Source organism: Leopardus geoffroyi, chromosome C1, assembly GCF_018350155.1.
Source record: "Leopardus geoffroyi isolate Oge1 chromosome C1, O.geoffroyi_Oge1_pat1.0, whole genome shotgun sequence".
Classification (NCBI taxonomy): Eukaryota; Metazoa; Chordata; class Mammalia; order Carnivora; family Felidae; genus Leopardus; species Leopardus geoffroyi.
This window is the reverse complement of record NC_059328.1, coordinates 153,021,045-153,043,825: the sequence shown is the minus strand read 5'-3', so window position 1 is coordinate 153,043,825 and position 22,781 is coordinate 153,021,045. Positions and strand designations below refer to the sequence as shown.

The 22,781-nt window shown below is 40.4% G+C and overlaps 1 protein-coding gene across 2 annotated transcripts in view; it reads left to right on the top strand.

Annotated features, from left to right (window-relative positions):
• The window catches only part of FIGN (fidgetin, microtubule severing factor), a 134,683-nt gene that overhangs the window by 109,895 nt on the left and 2,007 nt on the right, over nt 1-22,781 (top strand). For both annotated transcript variants that reach the window (XM_045480030.1, XM_045480029.1), the window contains one exon: nt 15,573-22,781. This exon is cut by the window's right edge and continues 2,007 nt beyond it. In XM_045480030.1, coding sequence (XP_045335986.1) covers nt 15,581-17,827 — 2,247 coding nt within the window. In that variant the 5' untranslated portion in view covers nt 15,573-15,580 and the 3' untranslated portion in view covers nt 17,828-22,781. The remainder of the gene's footprint in view (nt 1-15,572) is intronic.

Sequence of the window (22,781 nt, the reverse complement as noted above, 5' to 3'; positions counted from 1 at the left end):
TTCCCAAGTATATTTAAAATAGGGGAAAAAATAAGATTATTATAATAAATCTAACATCACAGCATCCAATTCATGGAGCTTAATTATGACACTACTAAATGTGAAAATCTATTCAGCGCTAGGAACACTTTTCACATTACATTCACGCTAAAGATTGGCTGTTAAGAGCTCATTACTGGTATTTTTCTAAAGAGTGGTTTATTAAACACAGTTACCTAATAAGCATCTTTGGTCGTGCAAATTGCTGAAAACAGTAATGAGTCTGATTAGACTTCATTTCAATTACGACAGCTTGTCTAGAAAAAAATATATATACATATACATATACATATATATTTCCTTGGTGCCTCAGAATCTGGCTACAAGACACTGGAGAGTTTAAAAAATAAAAAGCCATCTCTGTATTTCCTTTCCACGGTTCACTAATGAAGAGAGAATTGTCCAAGTCATCATCCAATTTACACACTGGAAAGCTGGACGGACAAAGTGGAGTCACAATCATGTTTGCTTAAAAACAGCAAAGGCTGTCTTGACTAATATGTCTAAATAAGGTCACCTTTAGTTTCTCTCTGGGTTTTTTTTTTTTTCCTTAGGAATATAAAGCTATAAATGAGGTGGAGACTTAAAAATGATTCATTCTTATTTGGCTTGTGGAGGTTATTCTTCAGATTAATAGGCTCACCTTTCAATTACATTTTATCCATGGATCTTCTGCTTAAAATCATAACAATACAGGAAGCTGTTGGACTGTGCATGCTAATTATCAGGCCGATTGTTTAAATACATATATGGGGAGGGGAAAAAATAAAAGAAACCTAGCTTTATGAACGTGCACGAATATTTCAGAAAGTGTAAAGAAATGTTCATTAGACACTAAACTTGATTTTGATATTTTAAAAAAGTGCGTTATTTAGCTGCACTGAACAGCTAACCTCCTATTAAATCATGCCTGAATATTACTGCTTAAATTGAAAGAAAAAAATTGTTAATGTAAAAAGCCTTTAAGTGATTAAGCTGTCACTGCTGTCATTCGGGTACTCTAGTAACATTTTAATGCTTCTGGGAGCTATGGCCAGGGATGCAATGCACTATTTTATGCTATATTCTCTGAATAGATTTCTTTTTTAAAGTACAATATCATTTGACACTGAACAGGATAAAATAATTTCGCGGGTAAAACAGGGAAACAATGGCTGGATGAAGAAGCATTTAAAAAACGGAGGGCATAATAAAACATCTTCACCTGAAAAACTTCACAAGTTAGCTAAGTGATCAGGTAATGGCCGTGAGACGCAAGGCAAATATAAATGAATGCTCTTGTAGGCATCTGGATGCTTTCAAAAAGATTTACTTAAAAGGAGACCAGTTCAGGTATGTCATTTTAATGAGAAAGGGATGTTCTTAGACTTATGATTCATCATTACTTTTATGAATTCTCTATTCTGTTTAAAAACAAAAAAACAATTCTATAGAAAACACAAAAACGCTTCTAAATTAACAACTGGGGTGCTTTCTTATGTAAACCAACGGTTACAGATTTTAATTGCTTTTCAAGGATTTTTTTTTAACATTTCCCGGAAAATGATTCTAAAATGCGTCTCAACTATACTTCAGTTAAAAAATGATTTTATTTTTTGTATGCAACTGAGAAAATGTATTAATATGTAATAAAATTGTTACTAGATTTCCTTTTTGAAGAAGACTTTACACATGTAAACCCAGACCTCCTTGAAAGTGAATGCTCAATTAAGGAAGAGTGTTCATAGTATAATTTGGGATAAATAAAAGTTTAAAAGTTTTATAAATATGGAAACTTTTTGAGGTGTATGGCTTGGCTCAGGCCATAAATAATAAATAACTAGCTAAAGAAAACCTTAAATATGCTTAAACTTGTGATTAAAAATATGCTCTCCACGTTTGTTAAATCATTTAGCATGAACTTCAGATTCTGAGATTATTAATAGGAAAGCAGACGATTTTTAGGATAAAAGCAAGTTAAAAAATCTCTTTTCTTTCTCTGTCATTTTCCTCCTGTTTTCTCTATATCTTCTCTGTAACTACAGACATAACACTTAAATACACACACACATACACACAGGCACCTAGATTTGATTTTTCTGGGTAGCCTACCTGTATCACCTGCAGGTTCTGGTTTTCCTCTTGTTTAGGGACAAGTTGTTTGTGCAACTAGGATGTACACAGTTTAAAGAGGGAGCAGGAAGATTTGACTTATTTACTCTTTCAACATAAGCAACTAAAACTAGCAAATTTATTTATTTATTTTTATTTTATATAATTAAAAAAATGTTTAATGTTTATTTATTATTGAGAGACAGAGACAGACAGAGAATGAGCATGGGTGGGGGGAGGGGGGGTTGTGGGCAGAGAGAGAGAGGAGGAGACACAGAATCCGAAGCAGGCTCCAGGCTCTGAGCTGTCAGCACACAGCCCGATGCGGGGCTCGAACCCACAAACCGCGAGATCATGACCTGAGCCACCCAGGCACCCCTATTTTATATACTTTTTAAGTTTTATTTGAGAGAGAGAGAGAGAGAGAGAGAGAGAGAGAGAGAGAGAGCCAGTGGGGGAGGGGAAGAGAGAGAGGGAGAGAGACAGAATCCCAAACAGACTGCACTGTCAGCATGGAGCCCAGGTCAGGACTCCATCTCATGACCTGAGCTGAAGCCCGATGCTTAACCAATTAAGCCACCCAGGTGCCCCAAAACTAGCAAATTTAAAAATAAGTTTCTTTCATTGCGATTGAACATTGGGCATCCTATGTAAGTGACGAATCTCTAAATTCTACTCCTGAAACTAGTATCACACTACATGTTAACTAATTAGAATTTATTTTTTTATTTCATTTTTTAATGTTTATTTATTTTTGAGAGAGAGAGAGAGACAGAGCTCTAGTGGGGTGAGGGCAGAGAGAGAGAGGGAGACACAGAAACTGAAGCAGGATCCAGGCTCCAAGCTGTCAGCATAGAGCCCAACACGGGGCTCGAACCCATGGACCATGAAATCATGACCTGAGCCGAAGTCGGATGCTTAACCTACTGAGCCACCCAGGTGCCCCCAATTAGAATTTAAATAAAAACTTGCAACGTTAAAAAAAAATGTTTGTTTCAAATTATCTGCTAATTTAAAAACGCGACTGTTCTCTCCCTTTTCCTTAAAATAGTAACAAATACCGTATGTAGCTTCTCCATATCTTAAGGAGGCCAATAAAGTAGTTTATTATAGGTAAGAAGTATACAATTGTCATATTGATTACGTCATATAGAAGCAACATCCTTACAGCTTCTAACTCTAAGGGCAGTATTGAGAGCAAATTTATTCTTAACTGCTGTATTAGAGAAAAGTAAGTCATATTTATTCACAACCAAAGAGAGATTGGAATTGATTGTAGAATTATAAGCAAAAGAAAGGATATGTATTTCATGTGGTTAATGTCACTGGACTAATCATTCTTTTAAGTTTATTTATTCTGAGAGAGAGAGAGAGAGAGAGAGAGAGAGAGGCAGAGAGAGAGGAAGAGAGAGGATACCAGGCAGGCTTCAGCACCTACAGTGCATTGACTCAAAGTCAGGAACCCTGAGATCATGACCTGAGCTGAAACCAAGAGTCAGACGCTTAACTGACCTCATGAGCCACCCAGGTGCCCCCTAGACCAGTCACTTTTAAAAATTCAGCCAGGGCCTAAAGTTTTCTGTTTTGTTTTGTTTGGGTGTAATGGCATTGTCTATTGTAACAGTAAATGAAATGAAATACTGTGTAGTTACATACTGTCAGAGGGAACACCATCAAGATAGAATCTGAAGAAACAATTTCCTTACTTATGGTCCCTCCTATTGTCAGCATTTCCCCAAGGCTAGGTTGTTGGGCACCCCCACCAGGACAGGAAATGCCACTTTCTTTGAGGATGCTGCTATCCTCTCTTTCACTTCTGTCTCATTATGTAGCATTCTTTGTTTTTACAAATGGAAGAGCCAACGGCGCTAATGACTGGACTGTCATTCACACTGCACTTTTAACAACGTTCTGTTTATCTGGAAATTAGAGCGTCCTAATTATAGGTGGTGCTCAGGTTTATTTCACCAGACCATAGAATGGGGCCTCGGTGGGGAGAACGGAGACATAGGGAGAATAGTGTTATGAGCCAGAGCTCTTCATGGACCATGTTGATTGTATTCGAAAGCAGTTTATCTTCATACGTTGTCTTATATGGAAAAAACAACCCTAAACCTACCTAAACTCATTTCATATGTAGCTTTTTCCACTGCCTTCAGATCAAAGTTATTTTCTTCAGGCTGGACTAAATTATACACAGGTCCCTGGAGTGAAGGACACTGAATTAATGCACTATGTCACCCAGCCCTGACTATAGAATATTTTTATCAAAGTCCAAGACACTATTTTGCTATTGCATTAAAAATTAATGCCCAGATTGCCAAAAAGAGAAAAAAATGCATAAATAACCTAAACAAATTTTGTCTGAGCTTTGCACACTGTAGAGTCACCTTAAGCAGAGTTTTTAAGGAGAACGGCTGAAGAGTTGTATGCGTATATGTAAGTAATATTCTACTTCTTTGTCTAATTACGAGAGAGCCCTCAGTCTTAAATAAGCAGTCTCAGTGGTCTATTTTGTTTTATGTAAACTGTCTTTTTAGAGTAAGGTTCCAGAGGATCACAGAAAAAGAGGATGAATACAAATTGCATCTTGCACAATGTCGTGGGGCTTGAGAGATTCTGAAATTTGTTTATGACCCATGTCAGCATGGTGTGTTGAGCAAAAGTGAATGCAGTTCAGTTTAAATATAACTAAATTGAGCTCTGCATTTATATACTTGAAATAGAATACACATGTGCAAATAACTATTTAGAAATAGCCGTAGGTGCGCATAATGATTAACATAACATTTTAGGATCGTGACCAAGGAAATTAACCAGCCGTGTCATAATTCAAGGTTGGTACCATGCTCTGTTTGTGTTACCTGAACGTGCAAATTTATTGTATATGGCACAATGGTAACTTGAGAATCAATTGAAATCACCTCAGACTTTTAGGACAATGGTAATGTTGCCTCGGCAGAGACCTTTGTAAAAATAAAGACTCAAAACACGTAGAAAATGCACAATACTTTTGGCGTGTGGCTTTCTCTTTCTGGATCGACCATACAGGCTGGCTACTATGAATCTAGCATGGGGGTTTTCAGGTTGTGTTAACCCCGTTTATCCCCGCACGCTACACAGCTCACCTGTTATTTACACACATAAGAGGGTTGATACCGCAGAACAAGGGGAGTGCTCTGTTGTGACACAGAACATACATATTCATTAGCCCGGCAGTCCCTATGGACATATGTGGTATGTCCTGATGATCTTTGTATGACAAAAAGAACTGGGGGGAAGGGTAGATGGCTGTAATGGATTGAAAACGTATATGGGGAAAGGGAAGAGACAGCATGAGCGATGAAAGGCCATAAAGGAACATCTTTAAAGGTTAACTACAAAGCACTATTTGAGCTGGTTACAAATTGTCTAAAAACATTCACAGAGGTAGAATAAACAAAGTATTTGACTTAACATGGAAAAATCAGTCCTCTTGCCTAGTAACCCTCAAACTCTTTCCCTGGCAAGAGTTGATGACACCTGACACTAAATACTAAGATTCAGAGTATGAATCATGTGTATATTTTAAATTGCATGTATATGCAGGCGCCCGGGTGGCTCAGTCAGTTAAGCGTCCGACTTCGGCTCAGGTCATAATCTTGCAGATCGTGAGTTCAAGCCCCACATCGGGCTCTCTGCTGTCAGTGCAATGCACTGTCTCTGGTTTAGAACTTCTGTCTCTGTCTCTCTCAAAGCAAACAAACAAACAAACAAACAAACAAAAAAACACTTAAATTGCATGTATATGCATAGCCTTGTGTTCTTGGGAATTACTTTTGGTAATACACTTTTAGATTATACACAGACTTTTCGACACTGTTCCTTTACTTAGATTAGTACTCAAAAGTTTTTACACAGAAACTTTTGTAAAACCCAGCCCTTGGGGCGGGGCGGGGAAGGGGAACCCAAATGAATGAACAAACAAAAACTCTACATTTATAATTTTAAAATATATGGATTTGATGTGAGCATGATTATATGTTTATTTGAAAACTCGGACTTGAGTTTTGGAAATGTTAGGACCTCACAGGGAAAAAAAAAATTAATTGAATTATGTTTATGATTTCCTGGGCTGCTTCAAGAGATAGGCTGTCCATCCTGATCATATATTGAATGTAAACTCAGTGGACTAAATGTGTCTTTCTTTCATCAGGGTAAGTTGCTTTGCATAAGTGCTCATGCATTCATCCTCATAAGTGTAAGCCATCCTCTTATAAACATCTTATATGTTAAAAATGATGACCTATCAGACCAACGCATAACAAGTTTCCTCCTCAGTATGAAATATTGGCAAAATAGTCATTTTTACATTTGGCCATATTTCGTTGCTATGAATAAAATGTAATATATTTTAGGGACACTGATTCAGATCATAAGCCACACACAAATTTAACTGAAGGGCGGGGTATATATCATTCTAGTCCCAGTCACGATGCCCATAACATTGAATACCAGTTCTTACTATGTCCCAAATGATGATACGTAGAACAAGATCGGTTGCTTACGCAGATACCAGGCATGCAACGACTTTCCGTAAAGAAGTAAGAAGCGTAACTTTGGAGTAACTTAAACAGTATCTCAGAAGTTGTACTCACGACTGACTAATAGGGGAAGCTCTACAATTAAACGGAGCTTTGGTGTGTGGTATCAGAACCTATGACATATTCAAAGGAGCATATTAGGAATGATGGGGCTTGACATAGGGAAGACAGCGAGAAAAAGCATCAGACACATCAGAGCACAGGGGGAAACGCTAAAATAAACGGCAACGTGGAAACCAGCTTTTTAAGAAACCGTTATTCATTATTCTACACTGCTATCCTAACGATACTGAATCAACAAGAAAAATATCCATTACTTTCCTTGTGTTTTGATTAAGGGGACAGGAATGCATATTATAAACAGTGTGTAAGAATTTTCTTTTCTAAAGATACTACTTGTTTGGGGGCCTGGGTGGCTCAGTCAGTCCAGCGGCTGACTCTTGATTTCGGCTCAGGTCATGATCTTGCGAACCTGAGGTCAGGCTCCGCAACGGACTCCGTGCTGACAGCGCGGAGCCTGCTTGGGGTTCTCTCTCTCCCTCTCTGTCTGTCCCCCCCTTGTTTTCTCTCTCTCTCTCTCTCTCTCTCTCAAAATACATAACTAAACTTAAAAAAAACAAAGATACTACTTGTGAAATTTTAGAACCGCATGCTTGCTAGTTTTCAAGAAAACGTACTTAAGTATAAAAGCTGAAGCTTGAAGCGTCAGAGTGAAGTCATAAATTTGGTTGTTTATGTGACCAATAGGCACCATAAAAATACCCGATGTTTTACTAGGGAGCGGGGCCACCATGACACAGGGGAGAGGGCATGCCATGTCCAAAGTAGCCTGTTTCCGATTCTGTGTCTCCCTCTTTCTGCCCCTCCCCCGTTCATGCTCTGTCTCTCTCTGTCTCAGAAGTAAGTAAACGTTAAAAAAAATTAAAAACAAAAACAAAAACAAAAAACCCTGTGCTTGGCCAAAGAAAAGACGGTTGCAGGCTGTATGCTGCCCCCAGGCAGTCAGGTGTCAGTGTCTCTACATTAGAGGTGAGGTATTGGAACTGTACTTACCAAGGACCATTTAGCCAGAAATGCGTCCGTGGTTGTTAGAAAGGATCGCCTTATGCAAATATGGTGAAATGGGAGGAGGGAGTGATTTGCTTCAAAATGTATTATCATTCGGAGTCTTGAGGTGTGAAAGTGTGATTTAAGGAGAAAAATCATTTGACAGTATTGCTGTATAATTAGAACATCTTATTTTGAGGCTGCAGGTTTTGAGATCATTTTTAACTGGATTAAAAACCTCTAAGTACTTTATTTCTTAGCCGTGGTCTCTACCATGTTGAGGAACATTTAAAATAAATAAAATACTAGGAAAACATTTGGAATTGAAAGCGTTTGAATTTCTGACACTGTTTTTTGTAAGATCACGCTCTGTGTTTTGCTGAGTGTGAAAGAATTGCTATACCTTTCTTGTAGCCCACATTCCCACTGGAAAATTTCCTTTTCAGGAGCTGTCTTGAGGTTGAAGAAAAACTGGTTTATAAATTCTAAGAGTGGTTTTACTTTTTTTCTGTCTAGTCAGTTTTGTTTTGTGTTTAATACACTTGTATTATTTTTCAAAACCAAAGAATAGTAAGAAATATTTGTGTAGCAGTTCACAGCTGGAAAACATTTTCATGAATATTATTACTTTAGGTAATCTTATTAGCAATCCAGTAGGATATATGATACCATTACAGTTCACGTTTTAGAGCTGAGAAAAGTGAGTTTGATGTGCTTAAGTGACTTCACCAAGATTAGTTCAATTAAGTGATGGTTTGAGCAAAGCCAGTGGTCTGGCTCTCACACTCAGGATGCTCACCCTTCCAACAAAATTCTACAACCTTCTTTATGTTTTCTTCAGTCCCTTTCTATGCCAACCATCCAGGCAATGCCTCCAAATAAATGCTGTGTTAGGCAAAATAGTTTTCAACCCCACAGGGCACCATAGTAAGTGAAGTACCAAACTATAGCAGACACTGTCTGGATTGGGGAGTAGGTCACTTTTTAAAGTTTCCTTAATCTCTAAAATCAAAGAGAATTTAGAATGCGAAGTTACAAGACAGAAAGCTGAAAAAGTTTCATTGTCTGAGAAACAGATCCCCTTGACTTAAATTCTTAGCATTGAACCACAGGCTTTATACACAGTGGGCCCTCAAGTTGTTGAGTAAATAAAATGAACAGTCCCTAAGGACTTCTGATTTTGGTGTCCTGAAGATGAAACCAGATTAAACAGATTAAAGAGAACATACAGTTTCTGTGCTCCGCCTCTCACTTTCCCCCAGCTATTACTTTTAAATATGACATCACATTTTCAGACTGGAATTACCAGGAAACGGACTGAGGAAGATTTCAGATCATATGGGTTATACAGAGAATACCATGTACTGTTGTGTTAGCCTCTTGGCTTATGAGGGCGAGGCCACAAAAGGAGAATCCTGCCGGGTCTGCTCAAACATTTCATTTGGTCGTCGCTCCCCCTGAAGAATCATGATAAGGAGATCCTACATGGGGCCAGTTTTCAGTACCAGGACGTTAGTAGGTGCTCTCTCACGAAGCTTATCACTGCATACTATGCCCATATTTTTAGCCAATGAATTTGCTCCTCTCTTCCTGAAATTCGGAATGCTCTGTGTGTTAGTTCTGCTCTTCCTACCCAGGAGACGATGAATCTGGTTGCATTATTAGGCAGAGGGGGCTGTAAACTGTTCTATTGGGGCTGACCCTTGGACAACTCAGGTGTCAAAAATCTGCTCATAACGTTTCATTCCCTGAAAACTGATAGCCTACTGTTAACCAGAAGCCTTACCATCAACATAAACAGCCAATGCAAACATATTTTGTATGTCATATGTATTATATACTGCACTCTTACAGTAAAGTAAGCTAGAGAAAAGAAAATGCTATTGAGAAAATCATGGGGCTCCTGGGTGGCTCAGTCGGCTAAGTAACTTCTGCTCAGGTCATGATCTTGTGGTTTGTGAGTTCGAGCCCTGCATCAGGCTCTGCAGTGACAGTGCAGAACCTGCGTGAGATTCTCTTTCTTCCCCTCTCTCTTCCTGCCCCTCCCCCACTTGTGCGCAGACACACGCTCTCTCTCTCTCGCTCTCTCTCTCAAAATAAATGAACTTAAAAAAAAAAAGAAAATCATAAGAGAAAATACATCTACAGTATTGTCATGTACTTATCAAAAATATCTGCATGTAAGTGGACCCACATAATTCAAAGCTGTGTTGTTCAAGGATCAACTGTACTTTGTTATATTTACCCCAGGAGTGATTGTTTTCTAAAGAGAACATGGATAAATGCGGTATTAAATCATTTTTCAAAATGTATTTAAATAAATAATAATGAAAAGTTCAGAGGTACCATAGCCCAAAGGGTTGTAACAGGTGTAGTGACGCCGGGCAGGCCCGTGTGCGCATCGTGCCGCAATCCTAGAGCAAGCAAGCCCTCCCTGCCTGCAGGTGTTTGCCTCAGGTCCCTGCCCTTAGGACTTCAGCCAGAATTACCTTTTGGGAACCTTGCAGAGAACGGCTCTTTTAGACCCGATGAACTGCTGAGCAGCATAGGTATGTTAGGTAGGGGTGGGGGTGGGGTAGTGAGGGCCTGAGGTGACTATTTCCAGAAATGTATGCTAAAAATAGATTCCAGGGGGGCGCCTGGGTGGCTCAGTCGGTTAAGCGTCCCACTTCAGCTCAGGTCATGATCTCGCGGTCCGTGAGTTCGAGCCCCCCGTCGGGCTCTGTGCTGACAGCTCGGAGCCTGGAGCCTGTTTCGGATTCTGTGTCTCCCTCTCTCTCTGACCCTCCCCCGTTCATGCTCTGTCTCTCTCTGTCTCAAAAATAAATAGACGTTAAAAAAAATTAAAAAAAAATAGATTCCAGGGGCTTAGTCTTTTATTTCCGATTTCTTCCCATCCTGAAAGTTTTTATATCCTGCGTTTTCTCTGCATAACCGTTTCCTTATCATTTTGAAGCTATGACAGAGCTTTGAAGGGTGTCGCACTTGTTTTGTCTCAACAGAGTTCAAGAACAAAATGGAGCGAGTAAAGCAGTGAGGCAGCACTGTTTAGCAATTAAGCCTAAGTTATAAAGTGGTCAGGAATGATAAGAATGGGAAATGTTATCCAAACTGTCCAGTGTTATGGGAAATATAGGCTTGTTCATTGATATATACAGAGATTCCTCTTATAACAATGAAATAACAAAACGCTCGGGCTTTTTACAGTAGTATCAATCATTCTTGTGTAATACTTATGTTAAAGTATCTTAAAAGCAATTTTCTTTAAATTACATATTTTAAAAACAAACACGTTGCCTCGTGAAACTTGCCAGCCGTGGTAAGAATTTTCTGATCCTTTCAAAAACAAAAGCTGATGTTTTGGAACAACTCGTCAATTGTGTTGAAGAACTATTCTTTTTTTTCTACTCTCCTTTGTTTCCTGAATTTTTATGGTACCTAGTTAATAAGCTATTTCTAAACAGCAGTGGAAGTTCTTCTTCTGGAGTCATGCTTCTAACAATGGTGAAATAGTATTGTTTCTGAGCTTTTTCTCTTCATGTTCCAAAGAGAAACCATCTGAAAGCTGTTTTTAAAGCCCATCTTATTATTTGGGTGCCAAGTTAAGTGACATACACGTGCTGCTTCCTACTCACGGACAACGGCAATACAATCAAATGGGGCATGCTTTTTTGTTCAAAGAACATTTGGCTCTACAGTTTGCTTCTATTTCACATCAGAAACATCACCGTCGATAAACAGAACAATAATAACAGCAACTCAAACAGGCTTGGCTCGCCTTCCAATTATTATTAAAATTCAAGAAACTGATGAAAAAGTTCTTTGTGCTCCCAAGGCCAGGACAGTCTCCTGAACACTGGCTTCTTCAGCTGCCACTAAGAACTAGCTCATGGTTAACTATGAACTTACACTTTCAGGTAATATTAATGATTTTAAAACACAGGGTAAGTACTCATGTTCCAAGGGATGTGATGTGAATGATTCTGATCCCTTAAGGTTATTTCATCAAAGCTCACTCTTGCCTTTTGCAGCCCTGCTAAGGTTACTGTCCTTTAGTATGCATCAATAGATAAACTTTCAATCATCTTGGAAAGCACATCCAAAAATAGCATGAGAACCAAAAGGCAATGGTATATCTGGTAATTGTCCCAAATAAATAATTTTGATAGGATTTTTTTTTAATTTCGGATGAAACAGAAACCTTAGGAAATGTATTCGTTTTGCTAGAGTTAAACTCTGCAGACGTACCCAGTGAAAATGACCAACCTACTTTATTTCAACTTGATATTCCTTTCTTTTACAGTGATCATAACTTACTAAAATCATTTTTGCACATTTTGAATAAATGAATCATTTATAAGAAAAAAAATGTAAGCCAATAAGGTGGAAGGATGCCCTTTTTTGTTTTTTAAATAATGATTCTAAATCTAGAGCATTTCATTGTTTTTAACGGGCTTTTATCATGTATGTTGACTAATGCCAACAATGGCTGAGCTCAGCTAACTGAAAGGAACCCATGCCTTACAGCACACGTGCATGTGTGTGCATGTGCGCGCGCGTGTGTGTGTGTGTGTGTGATGTTGTGTTTGTGGTAAATTCCATTTCCCATGACTCCCAAAATATTTTCAGAGACCTCCTCTCAAGACATTTATTCACGTTTCTTCTGTATCAATCTAATCAAATCTCCACTCATGGCACATGTGCCTTCTTATTTTCTCAACTCTGTATTTGATAATCTCTTAAAGAAAAAACCCTAATAGAAATTCCCTGGAAATAATTTACAGGACTAATGAATTTGTAGGTCTTTTAGACAGTTCTACATTACAGTCACATTAATATTCTTTCCTTTTTTATAAGGCTTGAAGTAAATCCCATGACACTAGAAGAATTTAGATACTGATTACTTGCGATTGGTTCCTGGTGATTTGCTCTTAATAATTTCCAGTTGAATTTAATGAAAGTATGATTCCTGAAATGCTGCTTCATTAAAATTGCATCTTTTCCCCTTTAAGTGTGGTTTCGGTCATTTCACCCATTCTGCGATGTGTTTTCCTGCCCCCCCCCCCCGCCCCACGCCGGTTAAAAAGAAATGATTGAGAAAGCAGAGACAATTAAGAATATCACTTCAGTCCCTCCTAGAACTCACCCCCAGAGTTTCTCCGACTGAAATGATGCAAGCTGTACTTCAGGATTTCACAATTTTTTTCCCCACTGATGATATTTTTTTCATAGAGTTTTAAACGAGAAACACAGGAAGATTTGGGAGGAGTAAGGGAAGGGAAAGTGAAGAAAGAATCTGTTGCATCTGCAGGAGAAGTAGAAGGTCTTTTGTATTTTTATTTAAAAAAAAAAAAAGCGAGAGCTTGATTAAGTTATACCGTGCAGCATTCAGACTTAATTTAACTGAGATGGTGATTTGCAAATGAATATCTACATGGATCCTTTTTAAAAATCCAAATGCAAATGAGTACAACTGCAGTAAAATATATTTGCAAATGAATCCTGTTGCTTTATTCATTTATTGTGTAATTACTGCAATCCTTCCCACCTTGTTTTCAGTATTTCTTAATCATTAAGTCGGAAGCATGACAGCAGTGCCAGCCCTGGCATGATTCTCTTTGACTAAAACCTTGTAAATTAACACAATTAGCACAGCATCATCCTGCTAATTAACTTCCAGTGTCTGGTGCAGTGGTTTTGCAAACAAGGAAGAGGGAGTCAGAAGGGAATCAACATGCCATTCTGTTACCAAACTCTGTGCTGTGTTCAGTTTAGCTCAGCAAGTCAAAGCTGGCCATGTCAGAAGCCAGAGTCAGGGAATGAAGAGCTAAAGGGGTTGGAGAAGGAAGGCAGAAGGGGGTCGGAGCTGTCAAAATAGACTGCAGTAATTCAGAAGGGAGCTGATGCCACAGATGCTTCACTTAGACCAGGCCTCCTCTTTATCCAGGAATCTCTGCCAGAGGGCATAAGACAGTTCACAAAATTCACTTTGGGTAACACAAAGGAGATGAAGGAGGCCTACTTAATGTAGCCGGACCAGAATAGGAAGTGTTGGAACCGAGCAGAGATTGGAATGGGGTGAGCCAGCCCTGGGAAACAAAACAGGGTTCTGGTGCTCTCCTGTAACCAAGTCTATGTGAATCCCCGAGGGTACGTTATAAATCCCTTTGGGTGCGGGTTCCCTAATCTGTGAAATAAGGTCATTTCTAAGGTCTCTTTAAACTGTGAAATTCAAGTGATTCTCTGATTCTGAGCAAATACTCTTGCTTTACAGTTTGCTACGTAAGTCACCTTGCTTCAGTTAGTAATCTAGCAGGTGATAGAATTACCCATAGCATCTCATTATCTGGCTGCACTCTTTGAGTTTATGCCACACACTGCTTCCCACAGAAATGTAGAGAGAATCCAGATTCTCTCCCTGTTCTCTATTCTTATAAGAAACAGGTCCCTTTCACCTGTTTCCTTCCTCCCTCCCTTCCTCTCTTCCTCCTTCCCCCTTCTCTCTCTCTCCACACACAAACACACATAATAGATATATGCATATATAGGTATATGTGCGTGGACATATATGTGTGTGTGTATATATATGCATATATATACGTAGGATATATATGTATTTGTAGGTATTTGTACGTGTGTGTGGATATATATGTGCATATGTATCCTCCCCTCTTAGCACTGGGAGACTGTAAAGCAGAGGGAAGGATTATAGGAGAAGGAGGGAGAACGCCAGCTGGAAGACCGACAGACAAGTGATGCTTGTTTTTTTTTTTCCAGAGACTCAACAACAGAACTGAGAGGCAGAAAGGAGCCAGTTGTAATTCATACCGAGTTGTAGGCTTTGTGCGATGAAAGCGATGGAGCGCTGCCTGGGAGATTGCTTTGCTGCACTCCACGAAGCAGATTTGAAACTGTCGTGGAGCACTTTAGATGAGAGTTGGATTATGGAATGACCTGCTATGTCTGTGTCATATTGTTCTGCGCAGGGAGCATTATACTGTGCTAACTAGGTGTTCAGTGCCAAATAAGAGAGGGGTCCTAGATGTGATCTGTCAGCTGTGTCTCATTTTTATATTGGTTAAAATATAAAACAGAAACTCTGATGTCAAGAGACGGAACAGCTAGCTATTGCACATGCTTAATAGTATCACGTGCTAGATATTGAAAAGACATGCCTATTTCATTGTAAGAACCTGTGACTGAATTCTAATTTGACAGGAAGGTGTGTGTACGTATACCTGCGTTCCTGCGTGTGGGTAGCAAATAACTTGATAGGCTTCACAGAAGCAGATTTGCTTATTACTTAAAAGAAAAAAAAAAGGTCTTCTACAGAGTTCTTGTTTAAATTCGGTTTACTTTTTACACAGGACTGAACTTCGGTCCATTTTATTTATTTATTTATTTATTTATTTTAATTTTTTTGAGACAGGGAGAGACAGAGCATGAACAGGGGAGGGTCAGAGAGAGGGAGACACAGAATCTGAAACAGGCTCCAGGCTCTGAGCTGTCAGCACACAGCCCGACGCGGGGCTCGAACTCATGGACCGCGAGATCGTGACCTGAGCCGAAGTCGGCTGCCCAACCGACTGAGCCACCCAGGCGCCCCAACTTCGGTCCATTTTAAAGCGTACCTACGGTACGGATCGTAAGAGATACGATGAACTGTGAGAATTCTTTACAATGTCGATGTCGTTAGAGAGGAATAGGTAACGAAAGAAGTTGGGGGAAAGCTTTAACACTTCTGATGAGTATCTCCGTAAATTAACGTTTCTCCCCTCCTCGCCCTTTCCTCCCCAACCCCGCAACCCTCAGGCTTGAAGATGCAGTGGACGCCGGAGCATGCCCAGTGGCCAGAACAGCACTTTGACATCACCTCAACCACTCGGTCTCCTGCCCACAAAGTTGAAGCCTACCGAGGTCATTTGCAGCGCACCTATCAGTATGCCTGGGCAAACGATGACATATCTGCTCTGACTGCCTCCAACCTGCTAAAAAAGTACGCAGAGAAGTATTCTGGCATCCTAGAAGGCCCCGTGGACCGGCCCGTACTCAGCAACTACTCGGACGCGCCCTCGGGGCTGGTGAACGGGCGGAAGAATGAAAGCGAACCCTGGCAGCCTTCCTTGAATTCGGAAGCGGTCTATCCCATGAACTGTGTCCCGGATGTCATCACGGCCAGCAAAGCCGGAGTCAGTTCGGCCCTCCCTCCGGCAGATGTCTCTGCCAGCATAGGGAGCTCTCCTGGGGTGGCCAGCAACCTGACAGAACCTAGCTACTCGAGTAGTACCTGCGGAAGCCACACCGTGCCCAGCCTTCACGCAGGGCTCCCGTCTCAGGAATACGCCCCGGGATACAACGGCTCGTATTTGCATTCGACGTACAGCAGCCAGCCGGCGCCTGCCCTGCCCTCACCTCACCCCTCCCCTTTGCATAGCTCTGGGCTCCTGCAGCCCCCCCCGCCGCCACCCCCGCCGCCCGCCCTGGTCCCGGGCTACAATGGGACCTCTAACCTCTCCAGTTACAGCTATCCCCCCGCCAGCTACCCGCCTCAGACTGCCGTGGGATCTGGGTACAGCCCCGGGGGCGCGCCGCCGCCTCCTTCAGCCTACCTGCCTTCAGGAATCCCTGCTCCGACCCCTCTGCCCCCCACCACTGTTCCTGGCTACACTTACCAGGGCCATGGTTTGACACCTATCGCCCCCGCGGCTCTGGCCAACAGTTCTGCGAGTTCTCTCAAAAGGAAAGCTTTCTATATGGCAGGGCAAGGAGAGATGGACTCCAGTTACGGAAATTACAGCTACGGCCAACAGAGATCTACCCAGAGCCCCATGTACAGAATGCCCGACAACAGCATTTCAAACTCGAATCGGGGGAATGGCTTTGACAGAAGTGCTGAAACATCATCCTTAGCATTTAAGCCAACGAAGCAGCTAATGTCCTCTGAACAGCAAAGGAAATTCAGCAGCCAGTCCAGTAGGGCTCTGACCCCTCCTTCCTATAGTACTGCTAAAAATTCCCTGGGATCGAGATCCAGCGAATCCTTTGGGAAGTACACGTCGCCGGTAATGAGTGAGCACGGGGACGAGCACAGGCAGCTCCTCTCTCACCCGATGCAAGGCCCTGGACTCCGTGCAGCTACCTCATCCAACCACTCTGTGGACGAGCAACTGAAGAATACCGACACGCACCTCATTGACCTGGTAACCAATGAGATTATCGCCCAAGGACCACCGGTGGACTGGAATGACATCGCTGGCCTCGACCTGGTAAAGGCCGTCATTAAAGAGGAGGTTTTATGGCCAGTGTTGAGGTCAGACGCGTTCAGTGGACTGACGGCCTCACCTCGGAGCATCCTTTTATTTGGGCCTCGGGGAACAGGCAAAACGTTACTGGGCAGATGCATAGCTAGCCAGCTGGGGGCCACGTTTTTCAAAATCGCTGGTTCTGGACTCGTTGCCAAGTGGTTAGGAGAAGCAGAAAAAATCATCCACGCGTCTTTTCTCGTGGCCAGGTGCCGCCAGCCCTCGGTGATTTTTGTCAGTGACATTGACATGCTTCTCTCCCCTCAAGTGAGTGAGGAACACAGTCCAGTCAATCGGATGAGAACGGAATTTCTGATGCAGCTGGACACTGTACTAACTTCAGCTGAGGACCAAATCGTAGTAATTTGTGCCACCAGTAAACCAGAAGAAATAGATGAATCTCTTCGGAGGTACTTCATGAAACGACTTTTAATCCCACTTCCTGACAGCACAGCGAGGCACCAGATAATAGTACAACTGCTCTCACAGCACAATTACTGTCTCAATGACAAGGAGTTTGCACTGCTCGTCCAGCGCACAGAAGGCTTTTCTGGACTAGACGTGGCTCATTTGTGTCAGGAAGCAGCGGTGGGCCCCCTCCACGCCATGCCAGCCACAGACCTTTCAGCCATCATGCCCAGCCAGTTGAGGCCCGTTACGTATCAAGACTTTGAAAATGCTTTCTGCAAGATTCAGCCTAGCATATCTCAAAAAGAGCTTGATATGTATGTTGAATGGAACAAAATGTTTGGTTGCAGTCAGTGATAACTTCTTTAAAAAAAAAATGTAATGAATGTTGGCACACACACATAAAACCTGCTACATAGGGTATAGAGCCCCTTTCCAGTAGTGTTTAAATCGCAAAGGGTACTGGGGAAGATGACGATTGCGTTGCATCTTTAGCGTCAGGGTAGATTTGGAGGAAAAACGCATCAGATGAGAGCTGCTGATTTGAAAGCCCCAGATGACAGAAAGCATCTGTTGATGCTCAGTTCAGTTCAAGCCAGACAACACTCACCAAGGAGCAAGGTGCAAGTGTGTTGATTTCAGAAGGACGTGAACCTTGTGTGTTGATTCCATTCTGCTGTTCTCGAGATTTAGTTGCTGTCAAGTGCCTGGAGTGGTGCTTTATTTTTTGTTTGCCTCACAATTACATTGGTGGCATGTGCTAATATAAAGAGCTTTAACTTCAAACATTATTGGACTAAAGAGATGAACGGTTGTGTTACGACAGAAAACCAGATTTTTGCCATTTTAAGAGCAACAGTATTCCTCAATCCTGTCTGTTCTGCAGTATTAAGCTAAGAACAGTTAAAACAGGGTAACGGTAATCTGGACCTTAATTTCTGCAGTTCATTTCTTTTAATGTTCTTGTCTGCAAAAACTCAGGAAAGCGATTGTGATTTGTACAGTACCTCAAAGGAATGTGTTGAAAGCACTATGTACTGCTGAGAGTAATGGGATAGGCTTCGATGTTACTTTATATTAAAATGTATGTTTACCTCAACAATTGGAAGATAGCAAGGAAAATTACTTTGAATGTATCCAGAAACATACTGACGTGTGATACAACTGAATATTTACGACTTAAAGTAGAAATGGAAGGATTTTTTTTTTAAAAGATTCTTTTACTAATTATGGGGAATAAACCAGAGCAGAATAGTTCTTTATGTCAAAAACTGCAAGAGTTCTTCGTACATTGCTCCTTGATAATGAAGTGAAAATGTTCTTAAAAGGTACACTGGTTAATGGAAAGCTACTTACTCAGTTTATGTTAGTACCTAGAACACTCAGCCACAAGACCTGTTTAGGACCCTGGAAGTCACAGTACCTAATAACTAGGACTGCCTTTTACTGCATAGGGTGGTGGTGATGTTGGTTTGCAAGTTCTCTCTTAAAACTGCTGGGAATGGTGTCATTCTATTCACTAATCTAGCTTATAGGCTTGTCGTGCTGTTTGATAGAATGCAGAAGATAGCAAGCAAAAACAAAGAAATAAATACAAAATCAACCAATCAACTTTATATATGTGTGTGTGTGTGTGTGTGTGTATATATATATATATATATCCACAAAGAACATCTATATCCCCTCTCCTTTTTGACTCCTCTCTTCTCAGTGCAATTTTGCTTCTCATTTTGAACTCTTCTGGGCTATAGTGCTCCCACATTCATTTCTACCTCAGTTTTGTCACATTTCTCTTGGACAGTAAAGTAGAAAATTGGAAGTGGAGACACACACACACACACACACACACACACACACACACGTGTGCACACGCATCTATACCTTGTCAAACTCGTTACTTTGTTTTCTCCCATCTTTTCCCATAAGTCTCGTCTCCAGAAACATCAGTCTTCATGCTTGCTTCTGCCTGAGTCCACTCCCACCCCGGCATATGTGGCATTTTTCTTAATTTTCCATTCTTCTCCTGCTCCCCACCAAGTTGTTCTTTGTATCCTTTAATGCTTTATGTGCAACTTTTCATCGATAGCTAACTGATGTTCGTTCGGCAATGCCTCTGAACAGACAGTGTAGGCTGTAGCTTTCCAAAGCCGCTGCCCGTGCATAAGCAGAACAGCCTGGCTTTTTGAATGTATTTTTCCTGGGTTGTTTTTTTCCTTCCTTTTTTTTTTTTTTTTTTTTTTTTTTTAGTTGAGAGATGCAGTAACAAAACTGTTGCAAAGCACTGGCATTTTATGTATTCAAAAAGTGATGTACATTTTTTAAAAATTTAAATAAATGCAATGAGAAGCCCCAAGAAAGCTCTTTCTGTTATTGTTTTTTTTTTCCTGCAAAAATTTTGACTGACTTCATTCACGATGTCAAATTCTCTGAGACACTTAACACAGAGAAGCCTAATGAAGGACTTACATCATATTTCTGAAATTTTATGATGCTTGACCACTGCTCCCCCCCCTTTTTTTTCTTATTTTTCATGTTGCTAAAAACTGAGCAAATGAACCAAAATTTAATTTACTCTGATATTCTATCAACTAAGACTGTGCTTACATATAAATATTCCGTATTAAAAAGCAGTGCCTTTCATTAAGGATACAAAAAATAATATTTAAATACATCCTCTGCTTTTCACAAGTGAATAAATGCTATAATCGTGTTCTGGCTCTACCCTGCACATCTCTTATTGTAAGAAGATTCTAATATCCCCATTAACTTGTAGGTTCATATTGATCTCACTGACAAGTTTACTTTTGCACAGTGCTGACCTATTTTCTGTCTTTTAGACATTACGTTTCATTTCCGCCAACATGCTGTGTTCACTTGAAAGCAACTGGCAAGTTTTGACAAACCCAGTCTTATTTAGACAACTTTGGAAAATCCAATATTGACCCACATTTTTGTGGCTAGTAAGAGTTAATGCCAAATATGACTGCACTGTTGTGTTTTACACTCATTTATAAAACTGAAAATAAATTCAAGGCATACGTATTGGCTTTGAGCTTTAAGTGACTTAAAAAATTACTTTGAGATGTGAATGGTCAAAAATCCATGTATTTAGGCAGAAGCTGAAGTCTTGTGTGAATTTCACTTAGCCTCGTGAATTCTAGGATTTGATCTCTTAGGAAATTGGGCATGCTGAAGAAATGAAGATCTGTTGGGGGAGATAAGGTGACCTTTGAGTAGCTGGTGCTCTCCTGTGATTCTTTGATTCTGCATGGCAGCATGACGAGCTCTTATATGGACTAGCCTAATAATGAGCTCTGTTCTGACCATCCCTTCTGGAGCGTGGGGTGGGGGTGGGATGCCACATCCTGAGAAATGAATGTGTACAATCAGTGGTAGTACAACTGAGTAATCGGGCTTCATACTCTCGGCCTCTTTTTTACTGCTAAGAATTTGGAGAAGGCCACTAATGAAGGTAAGGTAATGAGCCAGTCCAAATCCCTTGCCGTCTGGCCAGGGGATTTGAGCCAGTCCACTTAACAGCCCCTAATTCTCTTCTTCACAACTGCAATAACATTTCCAACAGGAACAAAAAGGAGGTGAAGGAAACTACTTCAGTAGAAGGATCAATAGAAACTCAAGAGGTAGTTCATAATGACCTTACGTGCGACACAAATGGAAATACCCTACACTCCTGGCATGCTTCTCACCAAAATATTTAGAACATTAGTGACGATATGGAAAACTTTGCTGACTGAGCTGATCAATGGAATGTGAAGGCAGTATACTTTAAGGCTATTTACTTTCACACAGAATGTTTATCTATTAGTCAGTTTGTATTCCACTCAAATGCAGATAGACGGGTATAATGTTTTCTTGTGCATTTGAAACCTATCAAGGAGAAAATAAACCATTCCACTAAAATACATAGGCCAAGCACCATCTGGGCAAGTGATAAAAGCTATCCAGAGGCTATGCTATGTAAAATAGCAAGGTCAATTTACATGGGTTGCATAGTACTTGGCTATGCAGTTTTCAGAAGAATACATCCCAAAAAGTCCAAATTAATTCCTACAATAGGTCTTTGTAAATTTACATCTATTCGTGGGTTGGAAAATACGTTTTAGAGGCATTTAGAAAGTGTATCTCTAAAAATGTATCCAACTCCAAACAGAAAGATGCTACTAGAATCCCATTCTCATGTTTCTTAGCAAGAATTGGCTATCATGATCATTGAACCTGTATTTTGCGAAGTGAAAGGGACACAGTTTGTTGAAGTATTGAGGCCACTAAGGTAAAGTTCTAATATATATATATATATATATATATATATATATATATGTATATATATATATATGTAATTAGCGTGTGTGTTTGTGTGTGTGTGTATGTGTGTGCTGTTTTCACCACCACTTATTTGAACTTTAAAACTAACATCTCTTTTACATTATTCAGAAGCAACTGGTTCCTTCCTTTTCTTCACATGTGTGGATACACATGGCCACGTGACAGTTCCGAGTGTTTTCATATGTTTTTTTCTTTTGAAAAGTAAAACCTTCGGTTATTGAATCACTTGCCAATTTTCATATGAAGCACATTAGCAAACGTGGAGCTATTAGTATTTCAGAATTCAAAACCAGCTGTACTTGTGACTAACCAACACATGAACTGAGGCTCACACTCTGCTGAGACCTCTGGTTGACATTCGATTTTGAACCTGCCAGATGCATTTGTGTGAACCAGGGATACTGCATCTTTAATGAACAAGTCTCTCCTCTTTCTCCTGTTTTTAAATACAACACAAGCAGTGTAGCACTAGGCACTGCAATTGTCAAAGACAATTAGACTGAAAGCAGGAAAATTTCACCTCCCTGTCTCAGTGATATGTAGAATGTCGGCAGCATGGGTCAGCCTTGCCACAGAGTTGTGTGAGAATATATGAATCAGTCCTATAGAATGTTAAATATTTATAAAATGGTTCTGTAGTACACCAAGGTTGGGAGCACATTCATTCTTTCTTGTTGTCTTATGATATAAAAAAAAAAAAGCAAAAGTTTATTTCAATCTCTCTCTCTCTTTCTCTCTCTCTCTCTCTCTGTGTGTGTCTTGTGTGTGTGTGTGTGTGTGTGTGTGTGCGTGTGTGCGTGTGTGTGTGTGTGTGTGTGTGTGTGTTTCTCCTTGTGGATTATATACAGTTGCTAGAGAATATTCATTTCTTTTTTTTTCTTTTTTCATCTGACGTATATTCAAACATTGTTCTTTATAACCATTTCTACCTCATTGCTACATATTGTACATGTAGTATTTATTTGTT